Here is a 20,302-nt window from a genome sequence, read left to right on the forward strand (position 1 = left end):
TCAAAATCCATTTATATTTATTAGGAGATGGTTGTGCACAATTCCTTATCTTATTCAAAAAGTCTACAAATAGAGTTTAACACTTCTGATCGCACACAAATGTTTGTTCAATGTTCTTAGTTTCGTAAGGCCAATTTAGTGCCTTGTTACATTTTCAGGATTTAGTACACGTTTGTCAGTTCTTTACTTTCATCTGGTAACAGTCCCACTGGAATAGTAAGGAGAGTTCAGTAAGACACTTTATAACAGCAGCTGAACTTGGGTTACAGAACTTTAGTTTTGGAATATGCTTCAGAAGTAGATTTATCTAGGCAATTTTCCATTTTAAGATTTTAAAGCAACACTGTCAAAGGCTTTTTTCCCTCCTGCCCCCAGCGTATATACTACCACCACTATGAGCTCACACTCTATAGTGCCTTTTGTCCAAGAATCTTAAAGCACTTTAGAAAGGAGGGCACCATTTTAAATAGTGGTATACTTGAGCTGGAATTCTATTTATAAAATAATATATCTTTTTCTATGTCTTATGTTTACAAAAGGACAAGTATCAAGTTAAATAACCAATCCTATCTTGACCTTTGTCCCACCAAGAATATCAGTTTTGACAGCCTGTGATTTTCTCATATGCAATCCTACCACTGATTCAGGAGCTCTGTTTAATTAAAATGTTCACAGTTCAGTTTCTCTACTGAAGAGTGAGCATCTGCTATGGTTGATCATTTCCAGATGGAACCACTGGTCAAATTTTAGGCCTGCCACAATCTGGAGAGTATCACTTCATTGGAGAGTCACTACCATAACTAATGCAATGCACTTGATCCCATATTGGTTTAACAAGTGTAGTAGACTATATATGCATTTCTCTAAAGTCTCTCAGAGCTGAAACTACATAGCTACAGTGAAGAAATTCTAGTTTTGCCTTACTTAAGCTGAACCTCTTATAACATCATTTTAATTTACTATTTTGAATTAGAGCACTGATTTTATACAGATTTTCAGTCTGCAATTCTTACTGAATAGTTGAGCGGCAAACATGAAAATATATGTACAAGTGTTAGTATACTACCAGAACGCTATATTTCCTTCTTTAAAATGTGCTTAATAAAGCATTAGGCATGTCAAACAAACTTTCGTAAACAAAAGATAAATTACTCATGTTCTGCTCTGATTATACCCAGATACATAGTCTCATAAAATAAACATTCTCTTGTCATTTTCCATGGCCCACATATCCATATATATGAGGTAAACCATTTAAAATCATCAATAATATATAAACCTCAGTACTCAACAGGAACCTTAGGAAAAATAAAACTGAGTAAGATGTCAATATCAAGAAGAAGTGACACTTTGTTCCACTGCAAAGTGAAACCAAACAATTTATTTGTGCTAAATGAATGGAAAGAATGTATTCAGAATACATTTCTTTATACATTGTACCGGCTTAGGCTGCTAAATAAGCATTCATTAGTGCCACATTGTGCTACTTTCTTGTACTCTGTTTCTGTTTCTACCAAGCAATACAACAGTTTTGGCTGTTAAACCAATATATTCCTATATGCTCATCTTACACCTTGTCTTCTAATAGACTTTTGAACATTTAGAATACTTGTTCAAACTTTGTTTTAGGGGAGTCACAATTAATATATTTTAACAGGAAAAAAAAATCAGCTGTTCTCTACAATCACGTTGCCTTCTGCAGCAAAAAAAAACAAAAAAAACAAAAAAAAAACCCAAAGAGCACACTTTAATCAGCTATCAGTAACCTGTGGGCAGGACCACACTTACAGAAGTTAATTGTGACAGATCACACGGTATGGGCAGCTTACAGGTTAATGTAAATGAAAAGTGAAATACTCAAATCTTAAGGTCCAACAAATTGTACATTCCATATACTCCAACAAGTCAGTTCCCTCACTCTGAACTTCACACTGTACCATACGTTTGAGGTGTTTTTAAACAGGAGAAGTATGGATGTGTCCTGTGTGCTGAATTAAGCTTATTTACCAGGTGATACAATAGAGTATGTGTCTTGGGCACTGATTAGGGTGTCTGACTCACTTTTGCACTAGAAGCTGTTATTTCAAATGACTGAAACGTAGTGCTGCGTTACCGTAAGCTTGGTAAACACTAATATTTCAGAATTTATAACATAGCCCATCATGCCTGTAATTTTATGCAAATTGTCATGAAAAAATATAAAAAGGTATCCCTTTAATTTTACAAACCTAAAAGCCAGGAAAATGAAGCTTTGGAGCCAAGCAAAACGACATAATGCCGTATTACCAAACAGAGTAGCAAATGTTCCAGCCAGAGAATGGACATACATGTAGTTCAAGTAAACACTGATGGAAAAATTTTTTAAGTTAGTGTTGTAGACCCACAACACTGGCTGCATTTTATACAAACGTTTACAACACAATTAACAGTGAAGCCTATATAACCTCAGTGCAAATAAGTCAAATCGAAATATGCCAAGTAAGCCTTTGGCTTTTAGTAAACTGCTCCATGTTATGAGTCCAATTCTGACGTACAGACTGCTGAGCACATGCACTAAGGCTGAGAAGAGGGATGCACTGAATGCTGAAAAGTGGCTGGCTGCGATGCTGCTGACGGGACCGTAGGTTGCACAGGTGGTGGTGGTGGTGGCGGAGGTGGCTGCACTGGGGTCTGCGTGTTTGGAGAAGGAGGAGGAGTGGGACGTTTAAATTTGTCAGGGCTGTTACTTCTTCGTGGTGAAGGCCTCTGTAGAACAAATATTGAAATCATGTTTAACACACTCCTGAACAACTTTAGGTGCAAGTCCTCTAATCAACGTACAGAGCTTGGCAAAGGAAAAAAAAATCATAATAAAAAAAAATTAAAGAAAGCAATTATTCGGGAGAAATCTATTTCAAAACGTTACAAGGATCACAGTACAATTTTTATATAAAGTAAATTATGCTACTCTGAAATGGAGCAGCAAAGGAAAGTGGAAGATACTTTTACCTACGATAACCAACAACCTAAGAAAAAAATGAGAGAGAGAGGCTGTACAGACCGCATCTCTCAGTTATGCTTGCCAAAGCAGTAGGTGCAGGTGAACTTTTAACTTTACACTGCCAGCGTGTAAAGTCAAAGTATGGTGTACCCAATGTAGGTGGGAACGTTTCAGCTTCTAAAGAGTTTGCCCAGAATCTTTAGCACTCAGAGAGACTCTTAGACGGCATACTGAAGCAACACCAAAACATGATACAAGCTGTTCTTTAGAGAGCAAATATTACATGACAAAGGTAACAACCCTCTGAGCTGCAGGAGTGAAGCAGTAGTTAGAGAGCTCCCTTCAACAGTAACTGCAGATTTTTTATAACCTGCTTGCTTAAACACACAAAGATTTAATACTCACTGTATTTGTCTTCACAAAGCAGTGGGAGAAAAAACTTCTTTAAAGTTAGCAATATAAAAATATAAATTACACTGCAGAACACTAACTTCTGCTGTTTTGAAACCAAAGGGACGCACAAAGGTCAGATCCAGTAGGCATTAAGCACTTAATGGTATAACAAACCACACACCTAAAATTAATAACCAACTGACGACAACTAGCTCCTGGGAGAAATGTGGCTACAGTGCTACACCAAATGGACTACATGCAATGTCAATTTATTTTGTAATGGATATTAAAAATGAAGAGTCAAGAAGCAAATGGCAGTTTAATCAAATAACACATATTGTATCTTTTTTCAACACAACTATATGTAATAGTTTATTTTAACGCTCTCTGGGAAAAGCCAAGGGATCCTCAACAACTGATTGTTTCTGAAACACTTCTTAAAAACATTTACTGTATTAGCAGACCTTTAATAATACGAAAGGGTTTGGTTTCAGTATGGAGATAAAGACAAGAGCCGCTTATCAATACTTTTCTTGAAATAGTTATTATTTTGTCCTGGAGGTCGTCTTTACCACAGTGACTCAATGTGACCCAATTAGTTTACAATTTCAGAATTAATATTATTTCACAGAGACCAAAAAACCCAAGTTCCATGAAAAACTAAATTACAAAATTAGGTTCTAGGTTTTCTAGAAGCTCAGAGGTCTTCCTGTCTCTAACCCATGTGACATACGGCAGGGGGCTCGACCAGAGTCCTGGACCAGCTCCTGCTGAGCTCCAGCCTGTTGCTAGAGCCACTACTGTATTGCCTCTATCTTCATTTAGTCAACGGAATTAACAGCTTACCTTAGCAAGCTCACTTATGCAATTTAGAAGTATCATATTTTAACATTGCAGTCAAAATTCTACTGAAATAAGCTTTTACATCTGAGAACAACAATCATAAGTGGAAATCTTACAGAAAGCTATTTACATATTACCATACCTGCTGAGAAAAATCAAAATGGGCTTGATACACCAACTATAAGCTATTTTGCCAAGTGATTATTACTTAAGCTTTGTTTGCTCATTAAACTCCACAAATACTTAGAAGTAACTTGATTAAGTAGAAACGCATCAAACAGAGGTAAAATGGAAATAAATCCAGCTGAAAAATATCGAGAAAAAGTCCTAAGAAACGTTTAATATATTAACTTTCTTCTTTGCCAATGAAATAGAAAATAAGAGTTAACTGCCTGTTACAGTGACATGGTGGTAGCATTGTGTGTCATCCTGAAGAAAACCTGAGCTTGGAGCAACCTCAGATGACTCATCCGTCAGATGGTGGAGACTAGGAGAAAAATGAAAGCAACGTTTTTACTTCCTAGGATAGGCGCAGTAGCTTAGAACATCACTTCTCACACCCTGCCTGCTGATCCAAAAGATGATACCTATTACTGTCCTTAAGATGATAATACATCCTATTCTTTTGCAGAAAAAAGGTTCTCCAAAAAGAATCAGTTTCTGAGGGGTGAAGAGAAAATCAGGGTTGAAGGAAGCAGCAATAGATATCTTGGAGTAAGGAGACAAAAGCAAACATTTACAAAAATATTTTGTAAGAAAGCTTAAGGACAAGCAGTCATAACTTTTAAAAACCAAACTGACATTGGCAACAAATATTTACTGCTTTAAATACTTACTGTAATACCATGGGATGGTCCCATATGTTGCACATGAAGGCCTGGGGAATTGTAGTAAGACATTCCAGCTCTAGTCAGTGAAGTTGGTGGTGTGAAACCAACTGTGTGACTTGCATATGACAGACCTAAAAATTGTTAAAACAAGATAACATCAACATTCTTATTTGTGTCATCTATTACAGTGTTAAATATGATTTCGCACTTAATATAAACAGAGTAAGGCTCACTTGCCAGTCTGATTTCAGTCCACAGATATTTCTGTCCAGCCTTCCCTCCCTCCTCAGAGAAAACAGCTCCCCGAACAAAATACTGTCTGAAGCAGCAGACGAACCCAGAGAAGCAGTCTTCCGCTTGGCAACTAAAAGTTTCCATGTGAAAGAAACTGGCTGGAGGTGGCTTCTAGGCATACCAGATCTGCACCCAGACCAACAGCTGCCCAGGCTTCCTCCTGTTTTGCCTAGGCCTGTAAAGGCAGGGACCCACGGGTCCTCGGGGGCTGTGAGGTTGGAACACTCCTGCAGAAAGCTTCCATAGCTGGCCTATGCTAGTACTAACAGAACAACTAACACCGAAAATTGTAACTTGCTTTATGCACATTAAGAAAAGTCTCATAGTCAAAGGTGCAAATATCTGGTTCTTTCATTTTAGATGCTTTAAAAGGCATTTACTTCCATCCAGACACTTCCTTTCTATAAATACTACTTTATAAAAATGCAGAGTACCTGTAGAGCTAACGAAAGTAAACAGGAATGGCCACTGCTAAATGCTTCTCAAGTTCAGACCTTGAAGTGCTCTAAACGTTTCGAGTATTTCTCTAAACAGCAGATTTTCCAAAACCTTTGCTCACTATCATTTTCTGACAAATATATCAGTTTGGCAGGAGACAAAACTGTCTTCTCAGAAACCAATAACTGCTTCAGAGAAGCATGACCAAAAACTTTCCAAATACCTTTCACGACAACATGTTGGATTTAACAATTGTCACACTACTTCAACGCTAAATCAACACAACATAGTGCCACTGCATTTAAAGTACATTCCAACACCTGGGTTTGTCCTTAACTACCTGTGTTTATAAAAACATCTCAGGAGAAAAACCCAAGCCTCAGATTACTAGTGAAGTCATGCAAGAAAACATAGTATGCTACTCTTGCTTCTTTAAACCAGAAGTCTGATTCCACTCCATAACCGATGCATGTCTGCTGAAAATTACCAGCAACTCCAATGGAATCGCTGTAATTTTAGAATAGTTGAGTAATGCAAAAGTTTAACAAAAATAACCTGTTTTCTGACTACATAATCTCATTGTCTGTACAGTACGTTTTGTGACTAAGAGGCTTTGTAAGCACTAGCACAGAAACACGAGTCAGTGTTCAAGTTCACTCTAAAAACCAGACTGAAGTGACAGTTGTGTTTCAAGACACAGGCACAAGCCCAGAACAATAGAGGGTAAAATAAGCTTTGAGTCAGCTTGCAATATTCCAACTTTGAACTAGCTGGGGTAAAAACAGCTCCAAAAGTTCTACAAATGCATGCCTAAGTTTACATAGCATCAAAGAGGTGACAGCAGAACACTGCACATACATCCAAGGTAGTTCCATCACATTTCTGTAGGCCAAAACGTGTATCTAGTCTGTCTGCAGAAACAAAGCATGGAAAAATTTACGTAGGCTAGAGAAAAGACTCACTGGTAATGACAGTAACCTTCTCCCAACTGCCCAATCTTCACAATTTCATGCACCATGCAACAAACCTCAAACAGTAGCTCCGCTTGAGACAGAGCCCGCAAAAGAACAATCTCAAGCCAGCCAAGCACAAAAGGCTCCAGGACTCAGGGTAAGAGTCTGACCCATTAAACCTGCCTTGGCTACGCACGTGAAGTTATAGCACTTCCAAATGGTTTCAAATTATGTTTCTACAAATTCTAGGTCATCATTTCCCAAAGGGAACATGTGAAACCATACAGTTACTTGATGCAAAAATGTAACTGTTGCACTATTTTGTGCTGGGTACTTTTGGTAGTATCTTACTGTATTAATCTATATCTAAAGCACTAAAAAATATATATATATTTCTTTTCATCAGCTACTGTATTTATACATACCAGACAGTTACACGAAATTCCCTCCTGATCTCATTAGTCCTCTAACAAACTTCTGCTTATATTTTTCTGAAGTTTGAAACTGTCAGCTGCAGGTATTGATTTACGAGATAGGAAGACAGCAACACAGCTGCCTGAGCAGAACTGCTAGCCTGGAACATTTACTCTACAAACACCACCAAAACTAGGCACTCCATCAGAAATGATCCATTTAGCTTTGTTATTTCTAACTCAGTCTCAGACTGCATTTCAACATCCCCTACCTACGGGATCTAATTCCCACTAGGTTGCAGGACTCTACTTCCTATTAGTAGAGGCAACTGATACAACAATCAGCAGCCAACTAGGAACAAGTTTCAATCCCAATGTAGGAACAACAAAGAAAGAAAGTACTCCTGCACTGACATATCAGTATCTCAGGTGGGGACATTTCTAGGTAGGGCTAGGACACAAGCCTGTGAAGTGCCAGTTTCCCCCACGCACACTTTTTATAACTGCTGTCGGACTGCAGACAGCGTGCAGTTGCATATTAGATGTGCTGCATGTGTATAACCATGAATGTCCAAAGTAATTGCTTCAGAACAGTTGTTTGTACGATTACACTTCTGTTTACCCAGTTATAGGCTAAGGATTAGAAAACGCCCATCATTTTCCTCGTAATATATCTTGCAAAACTTTGAAAGTTAAGAGATTTGGCTCATTTATAACCCCCCAAAACCTCTCAAAAAACTAAACCATCAAAATGCATATTTCCAACATAATAACAAGGCTTATGGCTATAGTTAGTTTTCACATACATTTATTCTTTCACCAACATCAGGATGAAAACTATTTGGAGTCCTTTTGAAAAAATAAAGTCAAGCTTGAAAACTGAAGAGTTTAAACACATTTTATATGTTCTAGCAGACCTGTGCAATAAAATGTCTAAATCTCATTTTGCAGAATACATCAGTATAGAGCACATCTCATTTGCCCTTGTTGTAAGACTCTTCCTGTCAGGTTCTAAAGGTAACCTTGAGAAAGCAGGGCATGCAAGGTTTCTTTCATTATATACAAGTGAATTTATGATCATCATTATAACATTTGTGGCCAGCAATTTTTAGTGAACGTTCAATTGCAATGCCCAGGAATTTTAATGTCAGTCAACAAATGTCCTAAATAACAAAAATACTGAATATATTTTTTAAGTCAAAGGAAAAGTAATTAAAAAGCCAATCATTGGAGGTTAGGTATAATCCATTTGGGTTCTTTTGAAATTCCAAAGATGTCATCCATTTATCATATTCAGAAAAGGCTAGTTTGCCTTTGTTATTCAAAATACTACAGATAGGAATTCTTAATTTTATTGTAATTGATTTACAACAAAAGTTAGCAGAAGTATGAGAGCCATTCCTCTGATAAAGAGAAATGGACTTTTCTTTCCAACATTTTCAAGATTAGTCTTCTTTAAGATGCTTTCATTCAGAGCACAACAGCAGTCCCATTACTAGCTCATCACCAAACTCTAGAAATCTACTTGAACTATGTGCCCCAAGGAGGGAAAGGGGGGAGAAAGGCGGGGGAGAAGGCAGGGGGAAGGGAGGTGGGGAAGGGGAGCTACTTAACTGACCTTCAATATTTGGTCACAGTATAAAACAAAAGAATCTGAAAACATGCTATACTAGAAGAAATCTAAGGTAAAATTATTCTTATGTTTATGATGCACTTTTTCCCAGATTAGTTTTCAAAGGCTATTTACCTAAATATATCAATAGGGCACATTACTATGTGATGCATACAAAAATTTTAGAAACTGGGTTAAATATTTACCAGGTGATATAGGTCTGCTAGAACTTGGTGAGGGTGTATAAGGGATAGGACTGGACACAGTGCGAGGTCTTAATCCTTGTGCAGACATCTCATTAAAATATCTAACAAAAAAAGGTAAAGAATAATTAGATTCAACCTTTTAAAATGTGCCATGTTTTAAATGCTTCACCGTCGTATTTTCAATTCCCATAAGAATTACATTAGATTAGCGTTGGACCAATCACCTTTAGGAAATCATGACAAGAATACTCTTTTCATTGCTGAAGGTGCAAATACTGGCTTAATTTGCAATGGAAATAGCTGGACTTATCTTAGTCTTCTGCAGTTAAAACAGCACACGCTGCACACAATTGGAATAGTACATATTAAGGCTAGAGGCATAAATCATGTTATCCAACTTGACCTCTACTACTTTCTTGCATTTTACACATCATTTCTATCTCAAACTCAATAGCTTGTCTGGCTGGAGTATATCTTCCAGAAAAACAATCGCCTTTAATTTGAAATTGCAAAGAGGTGGAAAGGCCATCGTACTTTTGATAATCTGTTCCAACAGCGAGTCAGCCTCAGAGTTAAAAACATGTCCTGTTAGGTATTTGAATCCATCTAGCTTCAGCAGCTAGCCGTTTGCTCATTATGTCTTTTGCCACTGGAATGGAGAGCTACTCTGAATCCAGCACATTCTCCCTCTAAAGATACTGCTGCACAGCAAGACAGCTCCAAATCTTTTTGATAAACTAGAAAATTAGAATCTCAGGCAAGGCATTTTATCTCATCTATAATAATTTCAGTGGTATTGGTTTGGACCTTCTTTGCTGCATATATCAGCAGCAGAGTGCTACTCCTATCCCGCATAAAAGGGGCTTAAAATCATACCAGTTGCTCCTGCCACTTACTTTTGTATATATGGAAAGTAGTTTTATACTTTTTTCCCCCAGCACTATGCCGGTAGCTTTCAGGTTGACTTGCTTATATGCTCTCTCCCTAGATTTTTCAGTCACTGTCTAGATTATACGTCCCTTGCTCACCTCCTCCTGCAGATAAAGGTGCAAATCAGTGCTCCCAGATTTATAGAACTACATTTAGCTCTATTTTTTTTTTTTTAAACTGGACACAGCTAAGCTATAAAGTTAGCTACCTAACTGCCCTTTGATTCATTTATCTCCCTCTCTGCCACTGTTGATCACAAATTTTTAGCAGCTATATTTATTTCCAGACCACAGGGGAAAAAAAAGCATGGAGTAGCATTCAATATACTTCTATTTGATGGAACTCACCAGTCATGATGACTTTGTGGTCTTTGAGCCTGTTCTTAAACAACCAGATACACGTTTTGATATTGCACCTCAACTTTTAACCAGGACGTTCAGAGTTACTAAGACGCAACACCTAATGGCTGCAATGTGTCGCAGCGACACCCAAGTTGGTTTAAACTTGGGTAGATCAAGTAACAAGAGTAGTTGCAATAGAGAACAACAGCTGGCAAATTAAAATTTACTTAATTGCAAGTTTTTCCAAATGGCTACCGGTAGCTGAATTTGCTAAGTTAAACTAACTGGGCTACCCGTACACCACAAAATCACTTGTAACGCAAACAGGTGTATTATGTCTAAGCAGTGACCTTTGTGATTTAGCCTTATTTTATTTTCTGTGGAAAAAATTTTCCATAAGAGTCATCCTAGTTACCTGGATTATGTCATATGGAATAGCAGCACACCATTAGTATGCTTCCTAGTTACAGAAATTTCCCTATTACTCCAGCGAACAGGATGGAAGATTGAGAAGACAAAGCTATTGCTAGTCAGAAGAATGAAGTTTCGGGAGAGCTGTGTACTTCACATTCAGAAAGCATCTTCATCTACCCCCATCTACAAAAAGTAAGTACCATCAACTAAGAGAATGCAACTGGAAAACCTGGATATTGATCCATCAACACCATCATTTTTTTAGAAAAAATGCAAGCTGACAAAAATTCACAGTTTCAAATCAAACTACACATCGCTCCATAACTGTCTAGGTAGTTCTCTCCTAAGAATTACCATTCTAATATCTTTGCTTTCTGCTGCTTCTTTTAGTTTACTTTTTACTAATCATAACGCAAATTACCTGTTTGGGAGGGATTTTGTCATGTCTTTGTAGTATCAAGCAAATCAACAAGGCAATAAAACTTCTTACAAGTATACAATATTTAATAACTTATTTTCTGTGTTTTATTACTACCACTACAACTGGCTGACAAAAAATACTTAGGATAGCCCATTCTTTTTAGATGGACACTGATTTTTCATATAAATTCAAATTTTGACTAAGAGTATTAGAGAACAGAAGGAAAATTCAAGCTGATTATTTGACTGGGTATTTGTATTGCAATGTAAATTTTAGTAGAAAACATGAAGATAATAAAAGCAGAATCAGATCCCAAAATCCTGTATTTCTAACAACTGCCTAATTTATACAGCTTTTGCTATATCATAGTACCAGCTGCTACTGCAACATACGTCAGTTGCCTAGTATTTCATTAAAAAGAAAACACTGCCTTGAATTTTTTTTAAGGGTACTCCTTGAAACAAAATATCTGATACTTTGTTTTCTAGTTAGTTATGCCTGATAACAAATATACTAACGACCTAAGAAGAAATACCTCAGTATTCGAAGAATAGACAGCACAGGGTGACTTTTTTTTTGTTCTTCAAAGGTCCACTATAAATCCAAAATAATGTAAAACAGTACAAAAAATTGTGAGCATTTGATAAGAAACAAAAATGTTTTATTCAAAGTGTACTTAAAACTTCTTTCAAGATATAACACTGTCATATCACTATGATGTGAGAAAATACTGAAAGGCATCGTACAAAACCATGACAAGTTCAAGATTATCTGTAAGGTCAGTGCAATGCAGCTCACAATAGAGAAAAAAACCAAGGATGTTATGTTTTTGACAATAGGGATAGAACAACACGAACAACCCGAGAGTTCTGGAAATGGTTCCTTCTCTCCTGCTCTAAGACTTTATATATTACCCCCCTTGGATTTGGCTAAGATTTCCAATGTTACACATTTTACTTTCTGCAAAGGACAAATCAACCCCAGGTGAGGACATTGTTCCTACCCACCTCACAAAATTCTCGGCATTTACAGAATTCGGGGCAAAACAAAGTCACCATGAGTTAATTGTCCTGAATGTCAACCCCACAGATTGTTTCATTTCAATATATATTAAACCTAAAAGCAGGTTATTTCTATAAATATTCATTCTATATTATTCAGAAAAAAAGTATGGGTATTGATAAGCCCGATGACAGCATATCGGGATGGCTAGAAAATACAAACCTTTCATCATCCATTTCTAAGCTGGATTCACTTTCTGACAGTTGCCTGCAGAGTGCTTCCCTGCGTTCCATCTCCCTCTGCAATTTTCTTTGAAGCCTCAAGTTTTCTTCTCTCATATGACGCTCCTCTTCCAAATATTGTGCCATCTTCTCTGAATCTGAAATTCAGAAACTTTTGTTCAAATTCCATTTCACAGACAGGTAAATATGATGCGCTTAAATTCACCTAAATACTTTAAGAATGAGGGTGTGGAAAGTGCTCAGAATTGACTACTCAACATCTCATCTCTAGGTCTAGTTCAAAGCGTAATTCAGAATGGTGGCTACTAAAACAAATCACTACCTGACAGCAAATTGGGAAATAAAGGTAAAAAGCAAAAAGCTTTAGAATATTTAGTTAAAGAGATTTGAAAAGCAGAGCAAAAGCTCATAAAAAATAGTAAAACTAAGCCATAAAGAAGAAATACAGTGACTCCTGCTCTGTTGAAATACTAGAATTTTATGTTTACAAAAATTTTACTACAACACAGGGAAGAAATTATAATTAAAGGTTTATTTCCTTTTCAAGCAAGCAAGCACAAAACAAGTCCTGAAATATAAAACTCTCAAACGTCTGTTAAATTGTTATCTTATAAATATTTTCCAGGGTGCTTTCAATTACAGTTTATCATAGAGATCGACCAGCAGGACACGTACCAATATTAAAAGCCAACAAGTGATTTATTCTTTATATCAATGGGCTATTTGACTTTGCAGTTCTAAGCCGAGTTCAGCAAACATAACTTAAAATAGCTGGCATTACAAACTATTTAAACTGATTAAATCAAATTACGGAAAACTGTGAAGTATTTTGACACATTATTTAAATAAAATGGAACACAGACTTTTTAAAAGTTTTACATACAACATCCTGTAAGGCTTTCTAATATTTGATCAAATGTACAGTGTATTCTTCGATATTTAAAAAAATTTTGTAGCCCTTTCTTTATGCAACATCTTTCAATCAAAAGTGTCTTCTTGTTTTAGAAACCTGTTTCCAAGGCAGCAGCGAAATAAGATTTATTTCCAATTCTGTGGAAATACTACTTCTTCCCAAAAGCATTTCTCGCTACTCTGTGGAAATATTACTTCTTCCCTGAACATAACAGTATTACATATCTGCAACTGGTATTAAACCAATATATTTCCAAGATAGGAGGTAAGTGCTTCAGGAAAACAAAACGTAATACCAGCATCAAAATTTAGTAAGCAGACTTCAGTAAGTATTTATGAACAGTAGTAGAGATTCTCCAATGACCACATACTGCAATCACTAAGCTTCCTCATGAAAAGTGTATTTCAATTTGATCTTCAGCTTGCAGGCAGTACATAAACTCGTAAATTTATTATTTATCAGTGTTGCTATAGTTAATACAGCTGTTTAATCTATTCACAAATTTAAAAAAGCTCTCTTTAAGCCTAAATCTCATTTTCAAAGAGACTTTGACTTAAAATGCTTATCAAATTTTACTCTAAATCACAATAATTCAACAAGAAATCACTTCAAAATAATAAAGAATACCTCAAAGCTAATTAATTAGGCTAGATGCACACACAGAGTGCTTTATATCAAAGGCCTTGCTCTCATTCTGAAGTTCAGTAAGTGAAGGCTGCAATGCAAAATTGGTAAGTACAGAGATTAGCACTCCTTATCTTCTTTTCACTGACACAAATTATTAATGCCACGAACTTGAGCACAAGGCCTCTATACAAGAGCACTCTGCCATCATCTCTGTCTGTAAAGAAGGCCATTGTCTCTGGTTAGCTATTTATTTAATATTAGTTTAAATATTCCAGTTGGCCTCTTGAGAATAGCACACTACAGGAGGATAACACTGTCTGCTTTCCACTCTCCCAGATTTTTGTATCTACCTATACAAGTAGGTACCTACTTATCAGTTGCAAGACAATGCTACTGACCAGAAACTATATTACCAAAAAAGATATAACTGATGAACTTAAGACAGAAATTTTAGATTTAGCATGAAAAGACGAAGCTAGGGGATAGCAAAGATCACAGTGATCTTTTTGCCATCTAAGAACAAGTGCTTCAAAATCATATTCCCCTCCGTTAAAAGGTAAGGCAAAAAGCAGGCTTTCTTTCTACTGCTGGTCAAGGATGCACGACACTGCTCACAACAGAAACAGGTGGGTCTCTAACAAGTGTTTATTCTGCATGTTGTCAAAATGGTATTACATAAGTAAGAACACAGCAAGATTACTTGTTTTGCTACACTGTGACGTCAAAAAGCTACTTTAACAATTAGCTTAAAAAAAAGCTACAAATAATTCTTTAAAGGTAGCTAGAATCACTTACCAAGTGAATTTCTTATGTATAAGTGAACTTTACTAGCTATACATTCTTTTGAGTAACACTTAACTGTAACTAGACTCTTACAACGTACTTCATAGGTGTGTTTTGAAGAATTTGTTTGTCGAAATATTGCTAAGATTCTCTGAAAAAAAAAATCATAAAAATGTTTTATCTGGCCCAAATATATCAAGAAATATGTGATGATTCTTCAGTACAAAACTTGCCCCCATACCATTCCAGTAAAGCTAAAAAACAAATTGCAATATAAATACATTAACAAGCAATAATACTGCAATTATGAAAATGCTTTAGTCTAAACTTCTTTATTTTTTCATTCTACCTTAAATTCAAACTCATGAAAGTTTAAACAAAAAAATCTTACATTACAGAAACTTAAAAAGATTTAAACATAAGTTGTTTACTCACGCTGTAACTGTGCAGCCCTTAGTTGTTTCTTTAACCTCTCCACTTCATTCTTTAAAAATCTGATATGTCTCATCATATTTTCTGGAGAATCTATCTCCATTGATATGTCTCTGGGTGATGGTGGAGCAGATACTGGCTGGTCTAACTTCTCCTGCAAAATTCTGTATGAAAAGTAGTTTAAACTTTACCATCAATTCTAACAAAAAACTAAACCAAACCAAACCCAAAAACCCACTGCAAGGATTTTGACAGATATATACTGGGATTTATGTTAATGACCGTTTTTGTTTGGGAAAGTTTGGGGAGGGATTTATAACGCTTTTTTTTTTTTTTTAACCCAAAATAGAAAAAAGGTAAAATTTCTTGTCCAGGGACAGCTCTAAGAGGATTTTCTTAAATGTTCAGGTCTTGACAGTGGCAAATGTTTCTGCACGCAGTTTGGAAAAATAAACTACTAATGACTATATACAGGTACTGCAGTTTTATATTAAAGCTCTACTGTTTCCACAAAACCGTTTCTAAGCAAGTTCATTTAACCTCTTTTGAGTTTATTTGTGTTCTTAGATGAAGAACACATACTGAAGACAAAAAATGAAGAACGTCGTATTCATAACGAAGCATAAGTTTTTCTGCATTGCTAGTCAACGTTCATTGGATTGGTGGAAAAAAGTGAACTTTATTGAGTTTTTGAAGCAGATATTTGCTTTATTATCTGCAAACAGAAAAATATTTCTCATCATGCTGTTCTCTTCACTTAGTCAAGGTTTCAGATACCTCAAATACCTTCATGTGAATTTAGGAGTAATGAACTTTTCATATAAAGAAATAAGCATATGGCAGATATTGATGTTCTAAATGAAGATTTTGGAGTTTATATATAAAGTATTTTTCAGTCTGAAAACACGAAAGTGTTCTTCATTAGAAACACGTCGATGAGCCAGAACCAACTCTGCCCTGAAGAGCAGGGACAGCACTACGCAAGCACATCTCTTTGCACAGCCTAGGATACACACATGCCATACAAAGAGGTATTAAAGCATGGGTCTATGACTCCATTGTATCTCCTGGTAAGGGGGCACACAGTTTGAGATAACTTAAACTAGAAACAGTTTGGCTTTAAAACGTTTTAAACACTAAAGATGCACAAAAATCCTACCAAAGGCCCATCCACTACGGATGTGCCACTGCTGTATATTATATGGAGCTCTTCAGAGCACCTTCCACTCAGCAGGGCTCTATAAAACAAAACTACAAAAATTGCAGTTCACATAGTCTCAGGTGTTTGCCAAGGCCCCAGTTAGGATTCATGGAGTCACATTAACTTAACTCTCCTACAACGTATTGTAGGGAGTAAGTCACCTATTCTCTTCTACTTCCCTCCCCCCCTGCCACACACACACACACACAAAAAAAAGATTTCTTATGATATGGCTCCCCACAGAGGCTCCCTTTAATACATATTTTTAATCTTAGCTTTCCCAGGAACATAAAGCCTCACTGTATTTACTTCTATTGAAGAAGGAACAGGAAGCCTCACTGACACAAGTGCATGCTGCGGAGAAAAACCTGAACTTCTCTTCAAGCAGACAGGGAAAAAATAAGAGCTTCCTATATAATGAATACATTAAACGCCACATTATTTTCTTTGGCCCACAAACAGAAAGCTAACCCAAGAACAGAAGCTTTAAAAAGAATCTACCGGCAATCAAAAAAATTCAGCAAATTGTTTCCACCTTTCCCAGTTCATTTATTATACTACTTAATTTCATCTAGTTTAGGCAATCAAGGATGTAGTATCATCAAAAGGAGGAGCTTTACGACTGCTTTAACCTCCATGTTTTTGTAGATTAAATAACTCTTGCGGGCTTGAGACAACTGTATTTAATGCAGAACTACGTATTAGATGGTGCCTCTTCCAAGGTAATAAACACACTGCAACAAGACAAACCGTTTTTCTGCTTCAAGCTTATCCATTCTCTTCCAGAGACGATTCACTAGTGCTTCTTGTTCTTGTTCCAAAGTATTTTCAAGGTCAATCTTCTCACGTCTTAGCTGAGAAGAAAAAACAATCATTGAAAATGATGGGAATGTATTTTCTACATGGAACTGTTATTACGAAAGATTGTTGCTATGATGAGGTTGTTTTATATGATACTCTAAGACAGCAAGGAGGAAGCAAAAAGGAAACCAAAACTGGGAACAACACACTGGTCACAGGGCCAAATCGGTGAGAAAATTCAAGAGATTCTGGAGTTGCACAATCATTAAGTCCTTAACACAGAAATTTTTCACACAGAATTTCTCCAGGTTTCAAGCTCTTTATTTCATGGTTGCCCAGAGCCGACATGTGGCAACTAATGATATGACAAGCCTATTGAGAGATGTCTCCTATTCCATGAGTCTCTGAAGTTCAAACTGAATATTATGTTCTACTAGATAGCAGATATTTATTCTTATGAAAAATTTTAGACATTCTTAATGGAAGAATCACCTTTAAGTATGCCAGAAACAGCAGAAAAAAACCCACGTTTACCTCATGCTAGATCAAGTGCAACGTAACCAAAATAGCAAAGAAATAAAAGTATTTGGACTGCCACAAGTGTTACAGCATCAGTCCTTACCAGCAGAAATAATTTATTTCTATCTTAGCAAAGGCTTTATAAAAGACAGTACTTAACTCGACATTGTTCACATTCACTTACTGTGTGAACAAATATTCTTCATTCTAATACAAGCTAAAAAAGTGGACGTAACTGTACACGAAAATTTTATTCCTACTATTTCATAACAAATACAATTAAAATATCAGTAAGAATACACTAGAATACTAACAGGCAGAGCTGATTTTATTCCATAACACAGGCAGCTGAACTCCAAAAGCTAACAGGAATGAAACAGGCTTGAATAGATTAGTACCTTTACAGACAGAAAATACCACGGACGTATTTTTCATGTCAAGACTCAGCTAACACTCACCACCTTTCTGATAGGCAAATATGCCCACTTTACAACTTGGAAAGACCTAAAGCAGAGACTTTAAGTGATCTCCTCACGTCTATTGCGTCACCACGGCTGAAGTACTACTGTAACATTTAAATTCCTAAGACCTGTGCTCACCAACTACTAAATTAACAGAAACTTTCAAACTTAAACTTATGTAGTTCAGGCAAGAGTAAAAGTTTAATGAATGTACAGCTTTCTTCTTTAAAGCTGAGGACAATTAGTTACTCTGTGTGTGTGTGTGTGTGTGTGTGTGTGTGTGTGTGTGTGTGTGTGTGTGTGACTTAATACTCATGAATAATTGGGAACATAAAATATTCAGAAAACGCAACACTGTTTAGCAAAGCTTTTCACATCTGACAAAATTCTTAGGACTTTTAATAAAAATGTCTTTTGCACTGAGACTCTAGACTGTCTACATTAGTTGAGGGAACTTAAGACTTATATCAGAAGTCACGAGCAACCCATCTGCTGCACACAGGATCAAACTTTGGCTCCTGACAGATGCTTCATTCCCACACTACCAGAGCTGAGGTGCCATGGCAGAAAAACGCTCAGCCCCTGGGAAGATGAGGTTGCTTAGCGTACTGCTCATTAGCCAGCTTGTTTGGCTGATGTCTGGAGCTGACAGAGTTCAGAGGGAAGGAAGTATACAGCATACACATTTCCAGAATATTTTGTGCTCCTACATTACCAACATGCCTATCTTCAGCACATCAGAAAACTATCTAAAACATGTGATGAAAAAGGTTGACTGCAGATCACTAATTCTGCAGCAGTTTTTTGCATCACTTAATGCATTATTGATTTGACCTTTCTTAATCGTTTTTACAACTACTTTATTGAACTAGCACCAAACAAGAATACAAAAACATTCTAATGAAAGTAAACCTATTTCATTTAATGGTAGGAAAAAGAATAGACTGGAATTTAGAGACAAATTCATTTAGAAACTCTGATTTTAAAAATCTAAGATTACCCTTAATATTACAGCATCCCTCACCAAGGCAGCAGAGTCCATTAATTAGAAACCTATATGTAGGTGAGCAGGCATAGCGACAAGCTCAAATCATCAGCCACAATACAGAAATGAGCCTTGCATTGTGTCCTGAAGGCAGGCAAACATTCTCTGATGAGCTGCTAAAGAAGCCAAGTTGCAAAAGGAAGATCTACAGCTCTGCTTTCCCAGCAATATGAGAACACACTGAAAGCAAGCGTCTTCCCTTGCGGGTCTTAAGTGCTGACCCAGTCCCTCCCAGTGTCAGGATATTCACAGCTCTGAGGAGGAAAACCTTGAACTGAATCCGTGGGACAAGGCCACTGCAGTACCCTGAGCAGAGCTGTGAATTCAGACAGGAGGTGCATGTTGTGTAGCAGGCAGTTTCAGATGTACTTGAACTCTAGCCAATGAATTCGTTTGGAACTTGATTATATTTGAACTCAAGTGAATATGATGGCATCATACCTCAAGACCAAAGCAGATTCTCTGTCAGTATCAGTGTAAGTCTATGTGGGTGCCAAAGCTATGTTCCAGTCAAACAGCATTTAATTTTTACAGTCACAATAGGGAAGGGAGGAAAGATTGCTTGGATTTTTTTTTTTTGGATTGTAATTCTTCCCTTTTAATCTTCCTCACCATTCAACCGTGCTTCTCCCTCACGCACACACAAACACTTCAAATGCAGCTACGCTACCCATTGTCTGGGCGTTCCTGGACTATCGCTTCTTCAGCCCTCTTGCCAACTTACAAACGTAACTGTTTCCTCCTGAAATGATGGTGATCCTCCCGATCAATGAAAGCTGAAAACGATCTCTGACTAAGCCCACAATCCCAATTTCACTTCTTGGCTCCTCATCTATCCTTCCCCCTATGTTTATGCATTTCTCTGCTGCTATCCAAGAATACTTTTCTGGAAGATTTTACACATTTCATGATCCTCTTTTTCTTTCAAAGAGGCACATATAGGAGAGGATTATTAGCATTCAAGTTCTTATTTCTCTTTTAAATGCATCTCTTCTAGTTACCCACTGTACTATATGAAATAGAAAAGCAATTAAAAAGGGTAATAGAAAGACCACACAGACTTAGCCCCTGTAGGGCATTACTGACAGATACTTTATTTCCTATGAAATCACTGAACTATACTGCAGATCATTATTGTTCATTTTAACTAAAACATCCAGCTAATGAAATAGTCACATGTTGCAAATTTCTTCTGTTCTGTTGCTTCA

General features: G+C 36.7%; 1 protein-coding gene across 1 annotated transcript in view; it reads right to left on the minus strand.

The window, feature by feature from the left end:
- CCDC6 (coiled-coil domain containing 6) overlaps nt 1–20,302 on the minus strand; it is a 51,333-nt gene continuing 31,031 nt past the window's right edge. Inside the window, exons 4-9 of the mRNA XM_068950759.1 lie at nt 17,019–17,122; nt 15,071–15,231; nt 12,293–12,449; nt 8,963–9,063; nt 5,053–5,177; nt 1–2,745 (exon numbers count right to left, since the gene is read on the minus strand). Coding sequence (XP_068806860.1) covers nt 2,554–2,745; nt 5,053–5,177; nt 8,963–9,063; nt 12,293–12,449; nt 15,071–15,231; nt 17,019–17,122 — 840 coding nt within the window. The 3' untranslated portion in view covers nt 1–2,553. The remainder of the gene's footprint in view (nt 2,746–5,052; nt 5,178–8,962; nt 9,064–12,292; nt 12,450–15,070; nt 15,232–17,018; nt 17,123–20,302) is intronic.

This window comes from Struthio camelus, chromosome 7, assembly GCF_040807025.1.
Source record: "Struthio camelus isolate bStrCam1 chromosome 7, bStrCam1.hap1, whole genome shotgun sequence".
Taxonomy (NCBI): domain Eukaryota; kingdom Metazoa; phylum Chordata; class Aves; order Struthioniformes; family Struthionidae; genus Struthio; species Struthio camelus.